Source organism: Rhinopithecus roxellana, chromosome 19 (genome assembly GCF_007565055.1).
Source record: "Rhinopithecus roxellana isolate Shanxi Qingling chromosome 19, ASM756505v1, whole genome shotgun sequence".
NCBI classification, from domain to species: Eukaryota; Metazoa; Chordata; class Mammalia; order Primates; family Cercopithecidae; genus Rhinopithecus; species Rhinopithecus roxellana.
Window position 1 is genome coordinate 15,515,919 of NC_044567.1, and position 19,639 is coordinate 15,535,557.

General features: G+C 46.1%; 1 protein-coding gene across 1 annotated transcript in view; it reads right to left on the bottom strand.

Moving 5' to 3' along the window:
• Window positions 1-5,800, bottom strand: part of TOP2A (DNA topoisomerase II alpha) — a 30,770-nt gene extending 24,970 nt beyond the window's left edge. The window contains exons 1-7 of the mRNA XM_010388508.1: window positions 5,622-5,800; window positions 4,611-4,766; window positions 4,330-4,420; window positions 3,912-3,975; window positions 1,465-1,610; window positions 1,179-1,276; window positions 742-954 (exon numbers count right to left, since the gene is read on the bottom strand). Coding sequence (XP_010386810.1) covers window positions 742-954; window positions 1,179-1,276; window positions 1,465-1,610; window positions 3,912-3,975; window positions 4,330-4,420; window positions 4,611-4,766; window positions 5,622-5,642 — 789 coding nt within the window. The 5' untranslated portion in view covers window positions 5,643-5,800. The remainder of the gene's footprint in view (window positions 1-741; window positions 955-1,178; window positions 1,277-1,464; window positions 1,611-3,911; window positions 3,976-4,329; window positions 4,421-4,610; window positions 4,767-5,621) is intronic.
• Window positions 5,801-19,639: the final 13,839 nt, after the last annotated feature.

The window sequence follows — 19,639 nt, forward strand, 5'->3', positions numbered from 1 at the left end:
GCCGAGTGCGGTGGCTCAAGCCTGTAATCCCAGCACTTTGGGAGGCTGAGACGGGCGGATCATGAGGTCAGGAGATCGAGACCATCCTGGCTAACACGGTGAAACCCCGTCTCTACTAAAAAATACAAAAAACTAGCCGGACGAGATGGCAGGCGCCTGTAGTCCCAGTTACTCGGGAGGCTGAGGCAGGAGAATGGCGTGAACCCGGGAGGCGGAGCTTGCCGTGAGCTGAGATCCGGCCACTGCACTCTAGCCTGGGCGACAGAGCCAGACTCCATCTCAAAAAAAAAAAAAAAAAAAAAAAAAAAAAGTGGTATACCATTCGCTTTTCAAGAACATAAGTGAGAAGGGGCAAGAAAATACTTATGGGTGGGGCCGGGTGCAGTGGCTCATGCCTGTAATCCCAGCACTTTGGGAGGCCAAGATAGGTGGATCACGAGGTCAAGTGTTCGAGACCAGACTGGCCAACATAGTGAAACTCCGTTTCTACTAAAAACATAAAAAATTAGCCGGGTGTGGTGGCGGGCACCTGTTATCCCAGCTACTCGGGAGGCTGAGGCAGGAGAATCGCTTGAACCTGGGAGGCGGAGGTTGCAGTTCATGTCACTGTACTCCAGCCTGGGCAATAGTGTGAGACTCTGTCTCAAAACAAAAACATATGCGAGGGGAAAAAAATCAATTTTGCATTTGACAATGATTACAAAATCCCTTATTATCATTAACATCCAGGAAAATACTCACTGGCAGTTTATTTCCATTAAGAAAGACTTTGACATCTTTGGTGGATCCAGCAATATCATATGCTCTTCTCACCATTAGTGCAACAATATCTTTGTCCAGGCTTTGCATTTTAAACTTAGACAAATCAGGCTGAAAGGTGATACATGTATAATCTTCTCCACTGAAGGGCTTGAGTTCCATCTCACCAGCTCTCCCCATATTATCCATCCATGTCTATGGAAGTAAAGAATAAGAAAGATGAAAAATTCAAGTCATCTCACAAACTAGAAGTAAATAACATAAATTTATGAGTCCTAATAACCTAATATCGCTTATGAATAATTTTCCTTACTTCAATAGCTTATAAATTATGTTAAATTAAACCAACCATTAATGCCATTATAAATGGCTATGCTACTACCATTTATCATTAAGGTACAAGACACTTTTTTACTTGCCTGTTTGAACATTTTCTTGTATTCTCTACTGGCTGTTTCCACAGTAAATTTGGTACTGAATATGTTACACAATTTGGCTCCATAGCCATTTCGACCACCTGGGCAAATAAATATGAAACACTATTTTATTGTTATTATCTCATTGACAGCTTTATTTCTTAATCACTGGCAGAGCTATTCAATTATAGAGATTTATTTCCATATTTTTAACCCTCATGCCACAGATAGTCATTTAAAATACATATATTTTTAGTAACAAATATGTTATTTCCCCTCAATACTCTACCTGTCACTTTCTTTTCATCATCATCATAGTTACTAGAAGTTAGGAGCTGTCCAAATATGAGAGCTGGGACATACATCTTTTCAACTTTGTGTTCAACAACAGGAATACCTTTTCCATTATTCCATATACTAATTAAATTATTTTCCCTAAGAAAACAAGATTGAAAATTGTATTGTACAACACATTAAATGAATGCTTACCATTTAAAAATATTTAAATACTATTATTTCTAAAATATGTATATTCAGGCTGGGCGCGGTGGCCTATGCCTATAATCCCAGCACTTTGGGGAGGCTGAGGAGGGTGGATCACTTGAGGCCAGGAGTTCTGGCCAACATGTTGAAACCGTCTCTACTAAAAATAAAAAAATTAGCCAGGCTTGGTAGCGCACGCCTGTGATTCCAGCTACTTGGGAGGCTGAGGCAAGAGAATTGCTCCAAGTGTTGGGATTATAGATGTGAGCCACCACGCCTATCCCTCAATTTTTTTGACTCTTTTCATATATACCTTCTGAAATTCAGCAGGAACAACATTTCCCACCATGCTCAGTTCCTGACATTCCTGAAATAGGAGTCAAGAGGAAAAAAAAAACTTTTCCAACACCTGAATAGACACTGATAATGTTGAAAAAATATAAAATTTTAAAATGTTAGAGTAAACAAAGGGAAATGATTTATGCCCAATGGAAAGAAAAGAACAATCTGGAAACATTATTATACACCACTCCCACTCCTTTTTTGAGACAGCATCTTGTTCTGTCACCCAGGTTGGAGTGCAATGGCAGGATCACAGCTCACTGAAGCCTTGACCTCCTGGGCTCAAGCAATCCTCTCACTTCAGCCTCCCGAATAGCTGGGACTACAGGCGTGCATCACTACATCTGGCTAATTTTTAAATTTTTTGTAGAGATGAGGTTCTCACTGTGTTGCCCAGGCTGGTCTCAAACTACTCCTGGGCTCAACTGATTCTCCCACTTTGGCCTCCCAAAGTGCTGGGATTACAGGAGTGAGCCACCATGCCTATTATACCCCTTTAAAGAGGATCATCTATACATCTCTTGTTCCCACCCAACAATATACATTGCAAAACAAACATAAAAGGGAAAAACAGGCTGGGTGCGGTGGCTCATGCCTATAATCCCAGCAATCCCAGCACTTTGGGAGGCTGAGGCAGGCAGATCACCTGAGGTCAGGAGCTCGACACCAGCCTGACCAACTTTTGTTCAATTCAACAAGTGACTCCTGAGCAGCTATGGTATGCTGTAGAATAATGAGAGAGAACCCTAGAAAGATATGGTACTGTCTGTGCTTAAGAACTCATTTGTTGGCCGGGCGTGGTGGCTCATGCCTATAATCCTAGCACTTTGGGAGGCTGAGGCAGGCGGATCACGACATCAGCAGTTCCAGTCCAGTCTGGCCAACATAGTGAAATCCCGTTTCTACCAAAAAAATAAAAAATTAGCCGGGCGTGGTGATGTGCGCCTGTAATCCCAGCTACTCTGGAGGCTGAGGCAGGAGAATTGCTTGAACCTGTAAGGTGGGTTCAGCCTTGGGCAACAAGAGCAAAACTCCGTCTCAAAAAAGAAAAAAAAAAAAAAGGAAAAACAATATCAATCATAAACTGCCTTGCTGTCAAATAAAATGCTGAAAACTTATTTGGACTTATTTCAGTTAATTCTTGAATGGTAATACATTTTAGTTAATAACTAGATATGCGTTATGGTTCTTGTTCTACATAGTACTTATTATCTATAAAAGACTAATTAAAACTAGCTCAACATTTTTTAAAGACTATGATATTGAGTTCTTAGGAAAATCCAGGTATACTTTGTCATAATTAATCAGACTAATAAAAAAGTGAAATAAGCACCCTGATCACCCACAAAGGGACACCCCGCATTTATAAGCAGAAAGGTTAGATCAAATTGTTCTCTACCACCACCTACTGGTTTACTGTTTGAATAGCATCATGAGAAAAAGTTAAAACTCTGGATGCCAGAATACTTAAGGCCATTACTGAAGGTGCTTGCTCAAATATTTAGGGATTAAGTGTCATAAGGCCTGTAATTTATTTTGAAATGATCCATAGCAAATAGGCTGGGTGCCATGGCACACACCCATAATGCCAACACTGGAGGATTGCTTCAGGCCAGGAGTTCGAAGATCAGCCCAGGCACTTCCTCAAAAAAACCAAACAAAACAAAACAAAACAAAACAAAAAACAAAAAAAAGAACTAATTAAAAAAAAGATGGAGAAAATATGGAAAAACGTTGGCAACTGTTGGGTCTAGGTGGTGGGTATCCACAGGTTTTTCATTTTAGCATTCTGCTTTTGTGTACTTTTGTGAACTTCTGTTTAAGAAAAGCCAGCTTCACCAGTAATGAAAATATATGCAAATAACAATAGCAACGAGCTACATAACAAACAAAACTAAGCAAAAGACGTACGGATCAATTGTGACTCTAATACAAGACATTTTTGGGTCCCTTTGTTTGTTGTCCGCAGCATTAACTGAAAGAAAATAAAATATACATTGGTAAGAAATTAGTGTTTTAAAAAAACATTCTGTAACTCTAAGTAAGATATAGAAAAAAAAGTTCCCAAACAGCACAGGAGTGGCATTAATAAGGTGTTAATTTAGGAAGTTTTGTTCATAGTACTGTTTCCAGGAGAAAACTCAATCTCCTGGGCTCCAGGAAACCACCTCACCTTTGTCAACTAATTGAAATGACAGGAGCCCTGGCTACAGCAGGTTTGCTAGAAATGATACTTTTTTTAACTTTTATCTTTTTTTATTTTTATTTGGAATGATACTTCTTACGAAAGATTTGACCAGCAGATCTTTATGTTAAAGGATTTACTCACCTAGAATCTCATCAAAGATTTTGTACAAACCAGGAACAAAAGTGACTTCCCTATAGTTAATGCCAACATCTTCATCGTAAACCCACATTTGCTAGAAATAAGGCAAAGAAATAGTTATTTTTACTCTGTATTCATTGTTCTGTTATCATTACTGTAAAGTCTTCGTATTAAATATTACCATATTTAGGCCAGTTCCAGTGACACTCACTACCCAAGAGGTACAGAAAGAAGAGTATCCATTTCAAGGACTAGGTAACTACCTTTGATGAGCCTGATTTTACCTGGGTTACTAATTCCACAGAACCAATGTAGGTGTCTGGGCGGAGCAAAATATGTTCCAATTGTGTTTTCTTTTGATAGATTCTTTCAATAGACAGTCTTTTCTTAGCATCTTCATTTTTCTTTATTTTGTTGACTTGCATATTTTCATTTACAGGCTAGCAATTAAAAAAAGAGAGAGAGAAGGGGATTTTTAATCATAAGTTCACCCCAAACTAGGAACAAAATGCCTACCATAGTGAGACGTCAATACACATTGCAATCTGTTAGTAGGTAGTGGTGGGGTTGTGTACAAAGAGGACAATTTAAATTCGCTGCGGCCAGGTCCTCAGGTGTCAGGTTAAACAGACACGTATTATCTCACCAAGTGGGTCTGTCTGGAAACCTCTTTTCTTGAGCAACGTGGTAGATGTCATCAATAAAATGCACCCACTTCTTTCAGTTCCTGCACACATTATTTACCGAGTGCCTATTATTATAAACCACGGTGTCCCGAGCACACCGCAGATTCTAGTTCGGCAGCAGCAGCTGGAGCGGCTACCAGTTCAATCCCTTGGCCACATGAGCGTTGCGAACTCAGGAAGGGGGCGCTTTTGGCAGCTGGCCAGCCGCTCCAGGGGAACACTGCGGCATGCTCTGCCCTTTCCAAGATCGGGGACATTCAAGACCGTTTTCAAGCAGAGGGCAGGAGGGGAAAGCATCTGTACGCGCGACTCAATAACGTCGCACCTGGGCCGCTGTAACATGGATCTACTACGGGACCAACGGACTCCTGCCCCTAGAAACAGGGCAACAGCGCACTACACCCTGGAAGCCGGATCATACTTCACTACTAGCACCAGAAGGGGCTTCCGCCTCTCCACGATCACCCCGGAACCGGGAGATGGAGAATATGGGCTCCCAAGCCTGTCGCCGGCCTGACCGCAGCCCCGGAGCTTCACCCGTCACGGGCGGCCAGAGAGATGCCCGGGCAGCGCTGAGGCTCCACCGCCAGTCCCTCCCGCGAGCCGTACCTGCAATGGTGACACTTCCATGGTGACGGTCGTGAAGGGGGTCGAGAACCCTGAAAGCGACTAAACAGGCAGGACCCACGAGACCACCCCGGACCAAGCCGCTTCTCCACAGACGCGCGTCGGTTAGGAGAGCTCCACTTGAACCTTCCTTTAGCCCGCCCGAAGCAGACGAGCCAATCCCTGACTCGCTCTCACTGTCTCCGTCCAGAAGAACCAATCGTAACTGGTCTTTTATATCCACCTATGAACGGTTGAGTTGGCCAGGGGTTTGTTTGAATAAACCAGTCAGGTTAGGGAGGCGGGACTAGAGAGGTTTCAAAAGGCACCACTCGGCGTCGTAGCGGAGAGATTGACAGGGAATCTGGCCAATGACAAAGGCTCACTTGTTTTGTAGTGCGGAAAGCTTGAAAGAGATGGGCGTTGGAAGCGGGAAGGGGTTGCCTGAGGCAAAAGCCTGCAGGTGAAAAAAGCAAAGGATGTTTATTCTCAGGAACTGCCAATCTATCTAAGATCCCTGAAATCTAAAAACTGTCCTCTGTTCTGACGTTGTTAGCGAGGGGAATGGGAGCCTTAGCTTCGTTTTCCTGAGGAAACTGAGTGCCGGCTTTCTGGGCAGGCAGCCTGGCTACTTGGTCGAAGCGTACGGATTCTGGCATCTGCCTCAACCCCGCCCCCTTTCCCCTCGAATTTATTTTTCAAAGAAATAAAATTAGGCTGTGTGCGGTGGCTGGCGTCTGTATTCGCAGCACATTGGGAGGCCGAGGTGGGAGGATCGCTGGAACCTAGGAGTTGGAGACCAGCCTGGGCAACATAGCGACACCCCGTCTCTACCCAAAAAGGAAAAAAAAAAAAAAAAAAAAAATAGCCGGGCGAGGCGGTGCACCTCTGTAACTCCAGCTGCAGAGGCTGAGGAGGGAGGATCGCTTGAGTCCCGGAGATCGAGGTGCCTTGAACTGTGATCGCTCCACTGCACTCCAGCCTGAGTGACAGAGCGAGACCATATCAAGAGATAAATAAATAAATAATACAAATAATCAAAATAAAAGTGCTACAGTTGTGGTTTAGGGGTTCCATATAACGGAAGGATGTAGAAAGGCTTTGCAAAATGGAGGGCAGCAGCATTCAGGTCCCCAGTAGGGCAGCGCTAGACTGCAGCTGGTAAATGGAAAGGGATAACTTGTGGTCGTAGCCTCTTGAGCTGAGAGGGTGGGCTCAGCCGTCCGGGGCTGAAACCTTTTCCGCAGCCAGCTGGCCGGATGCCCTCCGACTGGCTACTTTTGCTCACCTCCGTGAACCCTGCAGTCCAGAACAGCTCTTCCAATTTGACAAGGAAATGCGAAAGACTGAAGGTTTTTTGTTTGGTTGGTTTTTGTTGTTGTTTTTTTTGAGATGGAGTCTCATTCTGTTGCCCAGGCTGGAGTGCAATGGCACGATCTCGGCTCACCGCAACCTTCACCTCTCGGGTTCAAGCGATTCTCCTGCTCCAGCCTCCTGTGTAGCTGGAATTACAGGCGCCCGCCTGGCTAATTTTTGTATTGTTTAGTAGAGAGGGTTTTGCCATGTTGACCAGGTTTCAAACTTCTGACGTCAAGTGATCTGCCCGCTTCGGCCTCTCAAAGTGCTGGGATTACAGGTGTGAATCACTGTGCCCGGCGAAGACTGAAGTTTTAAAATTACTCTTACATATAAATGTTTGAGTGGATTAAACAAAGTTATTGCCCTTACAAGATGCCAGGAAAAAAGAAAAAAACAAAACTGCACAATTTGAGTGCCTACTAATTCCAACTGAGTCACCTCCTTCCGTTCATTGCTTTCTTCCTCTACCTGGGTTTCAGTCCCACCTCAGCAATTTGCCATTCGTGTCATTTCGATGGAGGAAGCCTCTCCGTGCTTCGGTGGGGGGAGGGGAAAGATGCCACTCTCTGCAGGACACCCGAGGGCCCTGACAGAAACCAGCCATGCTGGCTTCTACCTCCTGAAACACACTGCCTCCAAGGTAGTGGGGATGGTGGGCATGCTTCCCCAAGGATGGCAGCTCAGTCTCTGCAGCTCCCGGCCTCCACCCTGTAGCTCATCCTAACCTGCAGTGACCCACCTGGCGATGAGGCAACAGGAATTTAACAAGCAGCTCCAGCCCTATATTTTGGGGGCCCAGCTTTAAATCTCTGCTGCAGTTTAGCCTGATCCTGTGTGTCTTTGTTCCAAAAACCCAGAAGCAGTACTGTGGAGTCAAAAGGACTTTGGGGGCCGGGGCACCCCAATAACTATTTGTTTATAAATCACAGATATATAGGCCAGGTGTTGGTGGCTCATGCCTGTAATCCCAGCACTTTGGGAGGCCGAGGTGGGTGGATCACCTGAGTTCAGGAGTTTGAGACCAGACTGGCCAACTGGGTGAAACCCTATCTCTACAAAAATACAAAAAAAATTAGCCATGCCTGATGGCGGGTACCTGTAATCCCAGCTACTTGGGAGGCTGAGGTGGGAGAATAGCCTGAACCTGGGAGGCGGAGTTTGCAGTGAGCTGAGATTGTACCATTGCATTTCAGCCTGGGCGACAGAGCAAGACTCCGTCTCAAAAAAACAAACAAAAAAACACAAAAGGACTTTGGGGCCACACACACCTAAGTTAGAATTCTTCCTGGGTCTCTTGGTTTCCCCATGCCATTATCCTTCATCGAAGGCACAGAGGGCAAAATGAGACATGCAAGTGTCTGGGACAATCCTTTTCCAGCTCTCTAGCACAAGGTGGTCTTGCTCTGGCCCACCCCCCTTCTATTCTGGGTACAAACTGTTTCTCTGCCAGCCCCTTCCTCTTCCCAGAGCCTATTGCAGGGGGTCCTGCAGGACTTGTGGGGACTATTGAAGAAAGAAGTGGGTGGGGGTCTGGGATGGGTGGGCCTGGGAGGCACTGCACACAAAGAGGGAACTGCAGGTGCCTGCCAGACACTAGTCCTGGGAGGCAAGAAGGGGTTGGGGGTAATTCCAGGGGGCTGTGGTTTGGGGAGGGGAAAGATGCCATCCTCATTATCCACCCACCCTGCCCCCACTCTGCAAGGGCCCAAAGTAGCTACCTGGACATTACCCCCCTCCCTCCCCCAACCTGTATTTGAATATGTGGTTGAGTACTTAAGGCAGACCCCTGACTAGGGTATTTGCTGGGTATATGACCTTGGGCAAGTCACTCAGTCTCCCTGTGCCTCCATTTCTTCTCATCGAAAGACAAAATTACAAGTTAAGTTGTAGATCAAATTGACTTTTATTGTGATTCATGAATTGGGGCAGCCCCCATTCTACAAAACAGAACAAAACTTCCACTGGGCAATAGCAGAACAGTGGGTTTTGTAAGGTGGGAACCAGGAAACAGCAATAGAAAAAAACCTGATTGGTTAACATCAGGTACTTCAGGTTAGTTTTTTGTGGAGTTAAAGCAGAGGGGACTTCCTTATTAAACTGACTTAGGTAGATTGGACTCCTGTTTTCAGGAAAAAGTGGTCCATTTTGGAATCTATCTGCTTCTTTAAAGTTTCAGTTGGATTTTGTGGCATTTAGCATGAATGACTCCATCTTGGTTTGGTCTGGTCTTTTGGGGCCTAGTGTAGCAGCCCAGTTTAAAACAATGACCTCTACAATTTTTTTTTTTTTTTTTTAGACAGAGTCTCACTCTGTTGCCCAGGTTGGAGTTCAGGGGTGCGATCTCGGCTCACTGCAACTTCCGTCTCCTGGGCTCAAGCAATTCTCCTGCCTCAGCCTCTGGAGTAGCTGGGATTACTGGAGTGCACCACAACGCTCAGATAATTTTTGTATTTTTAGTAGAAACGGGGTTTCACCATGTTGGCCAGGCTGGTCTTGAGCTCCTGACCTCAAGTGATCTGCCTGCCTTGGCTTCCCAAAGCGCTGGGATTACAAGTGTGAGCCACCGCGCCCAGCCAACCTCCCATAATTTTTAACAGTCTAAAATGGGGATAATGGGAGTACCTTCTCCTGCTCCTCATAGGGTGATATAATACAAAGTTCTTAGTGCATTGTCTGGCAAGTAATAAGTGCTCAAGACATGTTAGCAAAGACTACCTCTACTCCTTTCCAGGATCTTCTCTCCCCGCTAGTCCCACCAATTCCTTCTCTAAAACCAGAATTATCCTCCCCAGGGAACCTACTCTGACAGTCTTTTTCATTGAACCTCCTCAAGTCTTTTGAGGTATATTTGCATATGTGGATGAGTTCCTTTTATAAGTATTCTTTGGTTGTTTTCTCCTGGGTTGTGTGCTTCCATTCTTTCTGCTCTTTGGCAAGGTGGGGGAAGATCCTAGAGGCATAGTGTCCTTTTCATGGATCTGGAAGGTCCCCTAGAAAGAGCAGCGTTTCTTCTCTTTTGCAGGCTTTCCCAGCAGAAGGAGGCTGGACTGAAACTGTGGCTCTGGATTTGCGGTTTGGAGCTGGCTAGACTGGACCCCACTGGGAATTCCTGAATGAGGCTGGGCCGGCGCCAGAGTACTCAGGTGGTTAGGGCTGGGCCAAGAAGCTCTGTTTACCTTGAGGTTGACAACTGGCAGAGTCTGGTCAGTTTATTTATTTATCGGTGTTTATTTATTTATTTTTACCAGGAATACCAGCCTCTGATTGGAGCAGGCCAAGAAAACCCAAAATGTCCCATAGAGCCCAGCCTATAGGTGGCCCCTGGCAAAGAAATGTGGACAAAGTTGGGAGGAGAGCGAGGGAGGTTACAGAGGCAGCAGCTCAGGACTAGAGATGAGTAATCCCTAAGTCTACACAGAAGTTCCTAACCATCAAAATTTTAAAAGTGTACACACCTTGTAACTCAGCAGCTGAACTTCTAGGAATACTGAATTCAATCAATTCAATTCAGTTGTGGAATTGTGCAAAGATGTATGTACATATGTATAGGATTATTGCAATGTTGGTGGTTTTCTTTTTCTTTTCTTTTTTCTTTTTTTTTTTTTGAGACGGAGTCTCACTGTGTTGCCCAGGCTGGAGTGCAGTGGTACAATCTTGGCTTACTGCAACCTCTGCCTCCCGGGTTCAAGTGATTTTTCCTGGCTCAGCTTCCTAAGTAGATGGGACTACAGGTGCCTGCCACCACGCCTGGCTAATTTTTGTATTTTTAGAAGAGATGAGGTTTCACCATGTTGGCCAGGCTGGTCTCGAACTCCTGACCTCAAGTGATCCACCTGCCTTGGCCTCTCAAAGTACTGGGATTACAGGTGTGAGCCACTGCACCCAGACTATTTATTGCAATATTGTTTTTAATAGAAAATAACTGGCAGCAAGCTAATGGAATGAAATGATATGCAGCTATTAAAGAGATGGACGTTGGTCTAAGTGTACTGATATGGAGGTCTCTAAGAGATACCGTTAAGTTTTTTAAAAAGTAAGGCAAATACTGTGTAGAGCATAATTCTATTTGGGTAAATAAAATTATATATATATATACACACACACACACACATATACACATACATATAGATATGGATTGAGAATATCTGGAAGGAATTATAAGGAGATGGAGGGAAAAGGAAGACTTCCTTTCTTGTTTCTTTTTTTTTTGAGACACTGTCTCAGCTCTGTTGCCCAGGCTGGAGTGTAGTGGCACCATCTTGACTCATTGCAGCCTCAAACTCCTGGCCTCAAGCGATTCTCCTGTCTCAGCCTCCCTAGTAGCTGGGACTATAGGCCTGTGCCACCAAGCCTGGCTGATTAAAAAAATTTTTTTCAGCCAGGCTGAAAAAAGAGACGAGATCTTGCTATGTTTCCCAGGCTGGTCTCCAACTCCTGGGCTCAAGTGATCCTCCCAGTTCAGCCTCCCAAAGTGTTGGGATTACAGGCGTGAGCCACTGCACACAGCCAAGACTTGCTTTTTGTATTTTTCCTCCTATTTGAAAATTTAAAACTATGGTCACTTTCCCCCACCTCACTGAAGGCAGGCATACCTGTCTGTATAAGTTTGTGTGAGAATGTAATTTTTGTAGATAAAGATAGATTCTCAGTAGACTTGGGAACTCAGTGGTAAGAACTCTACAGAAAAATTAAATCTTTGGACCAAAGTAAGGGACACTGTGCTGTGGCGAGAAGTCCCAGCCCAGCTCTGCTGTCCCTAGTTGCATGACCTTGGGTAAATCCCCTTCTCTCTCTAGTTTTCAGTTTCCCCATCTGTAAACTGAAGTTGAGGTACCCCAGTTAGAGGAGTGGGTTGCAAAATGCCTTCCTCACAGTCTTAGAGAGGTGACAGTGAGAGCACTTGGAGGAGGTGAGGCCCAGTTAACCAAACCAAAGATGAAGTCACACCTTCATTTTTTCATATTTTAGGTTCTGTGTAAGACTTCATTAAACACAGGGATCCACTACTTAGATTTTTTAAATTCATGGGTAAGTGATTGTTAAGGGCTCTTCAAGTTCTGACACTGTAATTCCAAATATGACTTTTCATTTATTGAGTTGGTTTAAATCAGGGTATGCCTGCATTTTGTCTTCCTTTTCCCCCAGAGCCCAGCCAGGGCTGCAGAGGAACTCAGGCCCATTGGGGCTGAACCCTGGTGTATGGGGAGGCAGAGCAGGGCTGCAGATTCTTTTCATTCTTTATGTGACATCCCTTCCCCCATCTTCTGGCCTAGTGGTATGGCCGGGGCTCTGCCAGCTCCCTAAGACATCCCCATTGCCCCTCTCTGGCACCAGTGGCTGCTGATGGCAGCTGCTGGAACTGGATCTTGTCCTTAGTTTCATGCCTACTGGAGACTTGATCAGCAAGACCTGGGCAAACATAATGAGCCCCTTGCTGCTTCCTCACCCCCAAACTCTCCAGCTCCCCACATCCTTCCTCTGTAGCCCACAGAATGGAAGTGGTAAAGTGGCCCTCCTATCTGACAGCAGAGGCCAGGGCTGGGCCTCTCTGTTCTCTCAGCTTTTCACACCAGGAAAGGAAGGCAGAACCAGACTGAGTATCTTGCTAGTCCTCAGGCTACTTGAATGATCACCCCCAGTATGTTTTACTTGGTCACTGTGGAACACGGAAGGTCATCACCGAGGAACTTCTGCATTGGAATCCTCTACCTCGGAAGAAGAATAAAAAAGTACATCTCTGGAGTGTCTTCCCTCCATTATCCAACAGTTGTCCCCTCTGCTGCTATCTCCAAGGCAATCAGGGCCAGTTTATATCTGTAGGGGCCCCTTCACTGATGATCTGAGACACCAGGCAGTTTGGAAAGGGGCGGAGTGGTGCTAGAAGCAAATTATTCACATGAAGAAAATAGAAAGTTAGATCTTTCTGTTTAGGATTGAAGGAAATAATAATGTTTCCCAAAGGCCTGCAGTTAAGTGCTGCTTATGTGGTTTTCTGTCTTCCTTCCTGATCATGAAAGGAAAGAAGCTACAGGAGCAGGAAGATGGGAACACTGACTGATACACACTCTATTTCCAACAATAGTTTTGCTGATGATAGTTTGTTGAATGCCAATTATAAGCACTTCACATAACATTTCCCCTAATCTTTACAACAATCCTTCAAACTGAGGCAACTCAGGCTTGCAGGAATTAGGCAGTGTTCCCCAGATTGTGAATTTCTACTGATCTTTCAAGACACAGATCCAATGTCACTTCCTTTAAAAAAAATTATTTACTTATTTATGAGATGGGGTCTTCTTATGTTGCTCAAGATGACCTCAAACTCTGGGGCTGAAGGATCCTCCTGCCTCAGCCTCCAGAGTAGCTGGGATTGTCACCCAACACACCCAGCTCAATATCACCTTCCTTTGAAGCTTGCTCTAACCACCCTTGGTTTATCTTTGTTTTCTTGGCTTCCTGTGCATCTCTCTATTACACAGCACTGTGTGTTAACCCACAGGTCTCCCACTTCAAACCACAAGCTATTCTAAAGGCAGGGATTTGCTTACTTCTTTGGTACCCTCAACACCTAGTACAATGCCCACCCATTGGAGGCCTTCTATGAATGGTATTATTAGCACTATCATTGTCTACCTGGGGGCCGCACACCCAGCTACAGGCCCCTCGTGTAGGAAAGCCAGGTCTCTGGCCACGAGGCTGGGCTGTCAAACTCCTAAGTGAAGGGAAATGTCCACACAAGCCTCTGCTTATGCCCCAGTGGAAGCCAGGGATGACTGTATCAGCAGTTTGTTCCATCCTTTTGGGATTCAGTGGAAGGTACAGTACTCATTGCTGACATCAGCTGGGCTGTCCTTGCGGACACTGGGGCTATGAAGGAACATCTATACCTTGGACTCAAAGACCCAGGGCTACGGTTTGAATGTGTCCCTCAAAAAGCATGTGTGGAAACAATACCCAATGCAACAGTGTTGGAAGGTGGGGCCTAATGGGAGGTTTGTAGGTCATGAACTCCCCCCTTATGAATGAATTAATTATAATTATAAAAGGAGTTGAGGCTGCAAGTGTGATCTCTTGCTCTCTTGTCCTTTTGCCTTCTGTCATGGGATGACACAGCATGAAGGCCCTCACCAGATGAAGGCCCCCAGATCTTGGACTTCCCAGTCTCTAGAACTGTAAGAAATAAATCCATGTTTTAAATAAATTACCTAATCTCAGGTATTCTGTTATAGCAGCATGAAACAGAATAAGACACCCAGTGAGAAAGCTGCGGGAAAGAAAACCCAGAAGGCGCAGAAGGGGTCAGTTGCAAGGGTCTCAGAGAAAGCTTCTCTTGAGTAGGGCTGCATTTCATAGGTAAAAGGGGAGAGGAATTCTCCACTAGGGCTAATGAACCCTGCTCCTAGCTGGGAAGTGGATAAAGTGTCAGCAAGGGTCTGATTGAGGAACCAGGTTATGTCTGTCCTCTGGAAGCGGAGGCAAAACAGTCACAGGAGACAGTGACAGAGTGTCTCTGTAGACACCTTCCTTCTTCTGTTACCAGGGGAACACCTGGAGGCAGAAGGTGCTAGGGGTAATGATGGTGGCATTAGAGGCAATAGGGAGGAGGGAGAACATCCACTTCTGCCAGAGAACTTTGAGAGAAGGGGAGCAGATGAAACAATGAGGGGAGTGGCAGGGTATGGCCAATGACTTAAATTATGAGCAGATAGGTGAGAGAAGAGAGGGCAAGGGAGGCATCTGGCATCTGGAATTATTTATTCTGAGAAGAGAAAGACATTTTCTTCTTCTTCTTTTTTTTTTTTTTTTTTTGAGATGGAGTTGCTCTGTCACCCAGGCTGGAGAACAGTGGTGCGATCTCGGGTCACTGCAAGCTCCGCCTCCCTGGTTCACGCCATTCTCCTGCCTCAGCCTCCCGAGTAGCTGGGACTACAGGCGACTACCACCACGCCTGGCTAATTTTTTGTATTTTTTAGTAGAGACAGGGTTTCACCCTGTTGGCCAAGATGGTCTCGATCTCCCAACCTCGTGATCCACCCTCCTCGGCCTCCCAGAGTGCTGGAATTACAGGTGTGAGCCACCGCGCCCGGTCGAGAAACACATTCTCATAGGCTTCACTGACATATGAGAATTGACATGTGTGGCTGGGCGTGGTGCCCACACCGAGTCAGGGAGCTCAGCTCCCCTCCATGTCAACTGACATCAGGTCCCAGACAGGGCACCCCCACAGTCACCGCAGGTGTGGGCTGAGCAATGGTGCATCAGTATAGCTGCCTTCCTGCCTACCAGGGTCCCATACTTGGAGAGGCTGGATCAGGAGAGCCAGGATCTCCATAGAGACAACACAGTGCAAAGGGAGGCCTGATGCAGCCCAGCCCCGGACTGTGGAGCCTGGGTCCTTCCCTGGGCACACATGGTTCCAGAGGTGAACACCCAGGCAAGACATGGGGAGGGGAGAGGAGAGCCATCCGCATTTGGGCTGGCCAGGATCTGGTTTCATATCTCCAGGCCATCCTGCTCAGCTGCTTACCAGTTTTGTGACCACTTCCTGTTCCTCAGCTTCAGCTTGGCCATCTGTAAAATGGGGGAAGGCAACTCACTGAACTGTGAAGTCCCTTCCAGCTGTGGCAATCTAGGAATCTAGGACCTCCGGATTCCTTTTGCATGGTCCAAGGCCCCATGCTGGCATGGCTTCCAACGCTCCAGAGCCTGCAATGCTTCCAGGCCAATTGGCACCAACAGGAGTGCTTTCTCATTGTCCAAAGCCTAAGCAGGAGACAAGCCAAGTGAATGATGTTGGGCCCTATGAGAGTTCTGTCACCATTCCGAGAAGTGATGAGGCTCACCCAAGAGTATACAGCTAGCAAGTAATTGAGCCAAGACTTGTGCCAAATACAATTACTGCCTGCTACAATTTTAGCCTTCTTTGACCGGGAGCTATGGGCTCAGAACTCGAGAAAGATGGGGGTAGGGGCAGAAGAAGAAAGTGCAACCTGGGAAAATCTTGCAGAGAACACTTGCAAAAGCAATGACACACAGGGCACTCTGAGCAGAGAGAGCCAGAGATTGGGCTGGGAAATCGTTTGCTCTGCTTCCCCTGATGCTTGTTGAGTCAAAGGGCAGGTGGCCTGACAGATCAGGGATCCAGAAACAGAGCAGACACCCTGTCCACATTTCCTAGAGGGCCTCCAGGTCCTGACTCCTGCTTCCCCAACCCTGAGAAAAAAAGTGCCACCTTCCCCTTAGGAAATCCTAAAGAGACCAAGGGACTTCTGAACCCAGAGAGTCCTCCAAAAGGGCTTTAGGCTTAGAGACACCCCCACAGAGGGGGCATAAGAATTTAGATTCGGTAAGCCCCCAGAGTTTGCTGGACCTTCAGAGTGATGTCCAACACCCATGCACACAGGGCCTTACCCCCCAGCTGCATGCCTCCCCCTTTCCCCACCAGCAGTAGGAGCTCACAGATAGCACCAGTCATGCCTTCTGCATATGCCTAGACTCTCTTCTGGCCCCATCATTCCATCGCCAGAGCCAGGATCCTTCATGCCAGCATCTCTGCCTCATCCTTTCTCTCCTTCTTACCCCTGCCCACTTCATCCCAACCTTCCTCTTCTCCCTTCCCAGAAGAACATCCTGGCCTGAGGAGCCTCTCAAGATTGGTGGTGACCAGACATCCGAATCCCACTTGGAAAAGTAGGGAAGGGCCTCCAGGAAAGGTGAGGAGATTACAAGAGAGGAAAGGGAGTAACGGCATGCCTCCATTTCCTCATCTGCGGAATATGCAGTGCATGGGATTGTTAGGAGAAACTGTTCAGAGTGGGTGGTAAGAGTGCCTACTTCCAGTTATGTCTCATTTAATAAACACATATGGAAAAACATAATGGGAAACCACTCCATACCCACCAAATGGGTAAAAAAATAAAATACGGACGATACCAGAATGTGGAGTAAGGGGATTCTCATATAATGCTGGTAAGAAAACAAATTTGTACAACCACTGAGAAGCAACCAGTAATTCCACCCCTAGATATATACCCAGCAGAAATGTGTGTGTGTGTGTGTGTGTGTGTGTGTATTCCAAAACATATGTTCAAGAGTGTCATAGCAGCACTATTCAGAATAGCCAAAAATGGAACCAATAGTAGAATAGTTAAGTCTCGACTTGAATATGCTGTTGACACCTCCAACAATATAGACAAATCATATGTTAGCAAAAGATTACTACTGTATCACTCTATATAATCTCAAAAACAGGCAAAACTAATGCTACGGTTTGAATGTCTCCACCAAAACTCACGTTGAAATGTAATCACCGTTGTGACAGTATTAAGAAGTGGGGCCTTTAAGAGATGATTAGGTCATGGGGGCTCTACTCTCATGAATGGATTCATACTGTTATCACAGGAGTGGGTTAGTTATCACAGGAGTGGGCTCCTGATTAAAGGATGAAGTTTACACCGTAATCTCAGCACTTTGGGAGGCCAAGACAGGAGGATCACTTGAGCCCAAGAGTTTGAGACCATCCTGGGAAACATGACGAAACCCAGTCCCTACAAAAAATACAAAAATTAGCTGGGGGTGGTGGTGTGCACCTATAGTCCTAGCTACTCAGGAGGCTGAGGTTGGGGAATCACCACCTGAGCCTGAGGAGGTGGAGGCTGTAGTGAGCTGTGATTGCACCACTGCACTCCAGCCTGGGCAACAGAGTAAGACCCGGTCTCAAAAAACCAAAAAGGTGCTGGGCGCAGTGGCTTACGCCTGTAATCCCAGCACTTTGGGAGGCTGAGGCGGGTGGATCACCTGAGGTCAGGAGTTTGAGACCAGCCTGGCCAACATGGCGAAACCTGTCTCTACTAAAAATACAAAAATTAGCCAGGCATGGTGGCATATGCCTGTAGTCCCAGCTACTTGGGAGGCTGAGGCAGGATGATCACTTGAATCCTAGAGATGGAGGTTGCAGTGAGCCGAGATCATGCCACTGCACTCTAGCCTGGGTGACAGAGCAAGATTCCATCTCAAAAAAAAAAAAAAAAGATGAAGTTTGGCCTCCTTCTCTGTCTCACACACTTCTTGCTTCTGCCCTTCTGCCTTCCACCATGGGAGGACCCTTGCCAGATCCCAGTGCAATGCTCTTGGACTTTGCAGCCTCCAAAACCATGTGCCAAATAAGCTTTTATTGTTTATAAATTACCCAGTCTGTGGTATTCTGTTATAAGAGTAGAAAACAGACTAAGACAACTAATCTATGTTTTTAGAAATCAGGATAAAGTTTACATGTGGGGAGAGGAGTGGAGGTAGCCTTATGGGGTACAGGTAGTATTATTTAGTTACAACCTCACTAAGTGAACATTTATTAAGCTAGACATTTCTCATTGCTGCACTTTTCTGTATGCATGTTATACTTCCATTTTTACTGGAAAAAAAAGGCTTTTCCTGTTTATTTTTTTCAAAGAGTGCTGGCTCTCAAGTCAGCCTGCCTGGGCTGGATTCCTAGCAGCAGAAACTGGGATAAGTTAGCCTGTGCCTCAGTGTCCTCATTCTTCGTATTAAATGAATATTATTATAGTGTGGCTATGATGACTAAATGAATGAATCTGCATAAAACACTGAGAGTGCTGCCTGCCAAACATTAAGTGCCCGACGAGTGTTAGTTATTAGCCATGACCAGCCAAGTGAGTGAGATTAAGAGCCTGGAGCCAAAAGTCCTGCACTGAATCCTGGATTTGCCATTTACCAGCTCTGTGACTTTGGCAAAGTGGCATCCTCCCTCTTATCCTCAAATGCCCTCAGTTGTAAGAGAGATAATGCCAGCCCAACCCAATAGGGCTGTGCAGAAACCTACTGAGACAATGTGCGTAAAGCACTAAACACAGTGCCTGGCATGGAGTAAGGCTCAATGCCTGTTATTATGATCATTGATCACCACGGTAACCCTATAAACCCATTTTATAGACGGGGCTCAAGGTAGTAAAAACATGGGCTTAAGGTCACATGCAACTAAACGTCATTCAAACTTATTTTTAGGACAACAGAGCCTGTGTTCCATTCACACCCAGCCTCTAATTGGCACCTCCCCCTCCCCACCTCTGGAAGCAGCACAGCCTTGGAGACTTTTCTCCCAAATCAGCACCTTTTCTTCCTGCCCAGTGGTCCTGCTACCCACTGAAGCTCTTGTCTTTCCAACTCCAGTTGCCAGATTCTGTGTGCCCAGAGAGGGTTGTGTCTTCCCTGCTGGCCCAGCGCTAGCACCAACCTGAGAGTTCTGGTGCCCTCAGTCAGGGTGCATCCCGGGCCCCATATCTAACCTCAGCTGCGGGAAGAGAGGATCTCAGAGGGAAGCCACAGTGCCCAGCAGGCTTTCCATACCAGGGGCCTCTTTCACTGCAGTCTCCTTTTGTCTTTGGCCTGAGAGAGGTAAAGATGATTGGTGACGGCTGGGGAGAACTTGACGGTAGAGGAACAGGGCTGGGTAGGCCCAGCAACAAGGCCTATCACGCCTGGAACTCCTAATCCACAGAGCCTCCGTGTCCTCTCCTGAAGCCTGAATTCACTCCCTTGGCCTGCACCATTTTCAGAAACTTGATGTTTGGAGCCAGTAATCTTTGAGATCTGTGCAGGCTGTTCCTTACCCCCACCCAGTCATGATGATCTAAAGAGCAGCAGAA